Below are 5,166 nucleotides of genomic sequence, written 5' to 3'. Positions count from 1 at the left end.
CTCTTCCCTCCTCATACAAGAATTCTTCACGTATAGGCCTTTGTTTCATCCACACCCTCATCCTAAACACGTTTCAGTAGCCTTCCTTACCCAACAGCAACGTCATTTTCCATTCCCTTCCATAACAAAACCATTCCTCAACCAAAGTTCATCCCTTCTTCTCCATTCTTTCTTAATTCATGGCTTCTTCAAGTTTTAAGAGAAGAAAAGGAAAAGAACCAGTGGTAGCCGAACCAGCAACCTATGAAACAAAGAGATTTAAGTCTCAATTTCATGAATCAAGGTATCATAGGCTCATGGAATCAAAGCATGTCATTCCAGAAATGGGGTTTAGACTGAGGGGTGGAGAGTATCCAATCATGAGAAGAATTACCAAGGAAAGGAGGTGAGAACTTTTGTGTGAACCTTTAACAGACATCAGTGCAGTCATGATAAGAGAATTCTACGCAAATGCGGTGAAGGAAAGCCAAGACAGCCCTCCTTATAAAGTGCTATGTCAGGGGTGTTGAGGTAGATTTTAGTTTACCATCAGTCATGAGAGCCCTACAGTTGAGAGTGATAACCTATGGAGAGCTCAGCTTTGAAGAAAGATTACAGGATGAAAATGATCCTGACGAGATTTTACATGGGTTATGCTTTGAGGAATGAGACTGGGAAATAGACTCAGAGGGTGCTCCAAGCCACTTGAACAGAATAGATCTCATACCTGAGGCTAAAGGGTGGTATGAGATAGTGAGAAGGTCTATACTCCCTACTGGAAACACCTCAGAAGTCACAATCAAGCGAGCCATCCTGACATATTACATCCTAAAGGGAGGAGAAATCAACCTTTCACAGCTCATAGCAGACAGCATTTAGGAGATGGCTGAGAATACAAGCAAATCAAGTAGGCTTGGTCACCCAAACACTATTCTGAGACTGTACAACAGGGCTGGGGTGCTCTTTGAAGATGAAGATACAGAGAAGGTAAAAGGAGGCAGGGGAATAACTAGGCGACTAACGGAAGGTTCCACTGATGATGACAACTAAGAGGAAGGAAGAGCCCAAGGAAGAAGAAGAAGACCACAAGTGGATGAAGAGCAAGCTCCTGGTGCAATGAACATGAGCCAATTGCAAAGAGCCATTGAAGAAATATCTCAACAACACATGAGAGCACAGGAGCAGTATATGAGGCAACAAGAGCTATACTTGCAACAGCAAGAGCAATATTTGAAGGATCATGAACAACAACAACATCGGCAGCAGCAAATGATGGACAAGCAAGACAATTTCCATCTCCAGATCCTGGAACAACAAAGAGAATTTCAAGCTAGAGTTCTTGAGGGGCAAAGGGAACAATCAACAAACTTTCAAGAGTTATATGACAGATTGTCCCTACGACAGGCCAAGTATGGTGAGTACACCCAAAATCTCTACCAATGGAAAAATATATATCATACAATTGGAGAACACAGATATGTGGATAGGATGGAGTATGATATAGCAACTCAAGCAAAGTTAGACTATGTAGTCCATAGCATGCCAACATTGAACCAATAGATCAAGCTATTTGAGCAATGCCAAGAGTTGATTGATCATCAAAGAGCACTAGCCAATAAACAAACAGCACACATGCAACAAGGATTGAAGGATGCTGGGCTCTGGGATTAGGTAGACCAGATTTGGGATAGAAGTTGTCTTGTTGAAGAACCTCAAGATGCAAACAAGAAGAGGAAGAAGAAGAAAGGAGAGTCAAGCAGGAGCAAGGAGCACAACAATTAGGAGGTGGTGGAGTTTCTTTCATATTTTTCAATTAAATAAGGATGATGCATACCTAAAATATGATATGCCTCCAAATGCTTTATGTTTTGCACCTTCATTTTCTAAGTAGTTTTCTTACAAGTAATCTGCATTGTGCTTGTTATCAATCATTAGCTTAAATTTTGTTCTGTTTCCCTTCTGCACAAATAAAAGAAAAATGTTTGAAATAAGAAAGTGATTGTCCAATGGTGTAGGAATTAGAATAAAATTCAGTGGTGGTACTTGTTTGATTTAATGATTAGCTCAATAATAAAAGCTGCATAATAAGATGTTCTTTGAAGTGTGAATTAAGTTGCTGTCATAAAGCCTTTCATCAATGAACATCCCTTGAGAATGTCAAAGTAAGAAAGAAAAAGAAAAAAGAAAAGCCAAGAATTGGCAAAGAAACAAACAATAAGGCTAGACACCAATAGCTTGGACCTTATGACATATGCTTGTGGTGCTCTTGTACTAGGATATGCTTGGACAATTAAGTTCTGATGAGTATTTCAAAACTTGGTCACTTGGATTAACTAATCTGGGATTGCCAACTAAAAGTCCACTATCAAGAGCAACCTAGTTACAAAGCCTTTAGTAATCCAAAGAGATGCTGAGCATCAATGTTCCTAGGAAGAAATTGTGAGCCATGTGTCTGTGGTGAAGAAGTGTTGAGCAAAATTAAGCCAAAAGGCTGCTGAACACTTGCCACCAAGCTTTCAATAATAAATAAGCTTTCCAAAGAAAAAGAAAGAAAGAAAAAGCTAGCAAGGGATCAATCAAAAAGTAAGGCAGTATAGCAACAACTCTAGTGAGCCATCAAGGAGACATTTCAAATCAGATAGCTAAAAATAATTGAGCTACATTTGTCTACATAAAACCCCATGAACCAAGTTCAATTATCTGCTAAATAAGGACATGCATGGTTCTCTATTTCATTTTATTTCTTCTTATGTTTAGTGCTTTCTTGGGGACAAGCAAGATTTAAGTTTGGTGTTGTGATGACAAGTCATCTTATGCTAGCTTTTCAAGCATTTTTCACTTGTTTCATAGGTTTTATGCACTTTCTTGCATTATAAGTAAGTGATTTGGAGTGGATTTGCATGGTTATGTTAAATCAATCAACTAACATTTAATTGACACAAAATCATAGGGTTTAAGCCAGAATTAGTTGATTTTATGAATGAATTAGAAACCTTGTGAATTTAGTGACACTTTAATATGTTTGTTTGGTTGCTTGTAGGTGAAAAAATGGTGAAGAAAAGAAAGAACAAGGAAAGCGTGCTCAACCAAAGTGTGGCCATGGCAATAAAAGTGTGGTACTCAAAGGAACCAAGCATAGCGCTCACTAATGGAGCGGAGCGTTCATTAATTGAGCACTAGAGCAAAGACCAAGGGAGCAAAGGCATGGCGCTACGTTGAGAGTCTTAACTGAGCGCTACAAGGAGGCACTCAAACATGTAGCGCTCGGTTAACTTATTTCACTTTTTCGTGGGTCTCAACAAAGAAAATCAAGGCGCGACAATAGCAAAGGGGGCAACCAAGGTTCGAACCCATGAACCAAGAGAAGCACGCTACAAGGCTTGGCAAGGAAATTGGTTCCAAATGGGAGAGCCAGGATTCGAAATTGGATACCATGCTCAAAGGCAAAAGGGCGGTGCGTTGTTCTTTTTCACTGAGCACTATTAGTGCAAGGAAATTGGCCAAAATGAAATGGCCAAGGCTCGAATTGGAGACAAACTCAAGCATAGAAGGGCGCTACGTTATTTCATTTCAGTAAGCGCTAGTGGCACAAGGAAATTGGCACAAGTGAAGCCACCAAGAATCGAAGAGAGATCCAAGCTCACTAAGGCAGTAGCGTTACGTTGCCTTACCAAACGGAGCGCTATGTATGAGTCCTGATTCGAGGCTCGACACAAGGCCAGGTAGCGCTACGTTGCCTTGGTTAACCAAGCACTTCCCTGGGAGGTGGCCTTGGTTGAATTTTCAATTAAAAACCAATTTGGATCCAATTCTTCACCAATTTGAAAAGCCCACTCCAAAGTCTGAAGATCAAAATTAGAAAGTGTATAAATAGGAGTTAGTTTGATTTGTAAAAGACCTTCTCTTGATTTTTAGCTCAATTTTCATTTTCTTTAGTTTTAGTATTCATTGAGAGCTCTGAACTTGAGATTGGATATGAGTTTTGCTCTCTAGCTTTCATTTTTAAATTTTCTTCTGCAACTTCTGTTATCTGTTCTTGGAATTTGAATTGAGATTGAAGAGCTTCATTGATTCTAAATTCTGAGAATCATCTTTTACGTCTCTTCTCAATTGTTTTGAGAATTGGATCTAAATTTAGCTTTCTGTTTTAAATTTTGGACTGACATTGAAGGAATTCTATTTCAAGTCTTGATCTAAAATTCATCTTTGTTCTTCTGTACAATTCTAAGGATTGAGAATTGGATATGAAGTTCTTTTACTGCTTTCATTTACATTTCTTCTGCAATTTATTTTCTGTTGATCAAGGGTGTAATTGAGATCTAGACCTGTGTTCTAATCGCATTGCTCCTCTTAGATCTTCAATTTTTCTTTTAGATTTCATAATTGAGCTGAGTTTTCTTTCTGTTTACTTCTTCAAGTAATTTCCCGCTTCTGTTTAGATCTTCTGCAACTCATTTCAACTTCTACTTTTCTGATTGATTGCATTTACATTTACCTGTTGAATTCTACATCCCATCACCCCAAATCCCTTCTACTCTTCAAGCAATTTACATTTCTCTGCAATTTAGATTCATTCATTTAGCTTTCTTGCACTTTAAACTTTAGCCATTTACATTTCTTGCAATCTAAATTTCAGTCATTTAAATTACTGATGCCAGAGCATCTTGGCTAGTTTCACTGACCTTTTCTTTACTGATTTTAAGGTAGTTTCATGCATTTTCTTAGAAAATAAGCTAATTTTGGGTAGATATTCACTTACATCTTGATTCAAGCATACATTGTGCATTTTACGTAATTTCATCAGGATTTTGCATGAATTATATGATAAATTGGATGATGAATGATCCATGATTAAGAGCAAGACTTTGATGCACTTTGTTTGATTGATTTCAGGCCAAAAGAAGAAGAGAAAAGCCACGTTAATGGCTACGTTAGTTACACTAACGTAGGCACTAACATGGAAGGAAGGAAAGCCCCAACGTTAGTGAGAAAAGTTAGTGGCATTAACTTTGAAGAAAGGAAATGGAGCCAACGTTAGTGACACTTAACATTATCACTAACGTTGGACCAAGCTCATAAGTGGGCACGTTAGTTGCCACGTTAACTTAGTTAACGTGGCCTCGAACGTTAAGAAGAAAGGGGGAAAGCCAACGTTAGTGACATTCAACATTGTCACTAACGTTGGCC

General features: G+C 38.5%; 1 protein-coding gene across 1 annotated transcript; it reads left to right on the top strand.

Annotated features, from left to right (window-relative positions):
* LOC107640727 (serum response factor homolog A-like) lies at nt 1,096-1,539 on the top strand. Its single transcript, XM_016344227.1, has one exon. The coding sequence runs from the start codon at nt 1,096-1,098 to the stop codon at nt 1,537-1,539; it is 444 nt and encodes a 147-aa protein (XP_016199713.1).

Source organism: Arachis ipaensis, chromosome B05 (assembly GCF_000816755.2).
Source record: "Arachis ipaensis cultivar K30076 chromosome B05, Araip1.1, whole genome shotgun sequence".
Lineage (NCBI taxonomy): Eukaryota > Viridiplantae > Streptophyta > Magnoliopsida > Fabales > Fabaceae > Arachis > Arachis ipaensis.
The sequence above is the reverse complement of the archived record's forward strand: the minus strand, read 5'-3'. Positions and strand labels throughout refer to the sequence as shown.

Coding starts and splice junctions, on each gene's coding strand:
- LOC107640727 (XM_016344227.1), top strand. CDS start 1,096: ATGAACATGAGCCAATTGCAAAGAGCCATTGAAGAAATATCTCAACAA.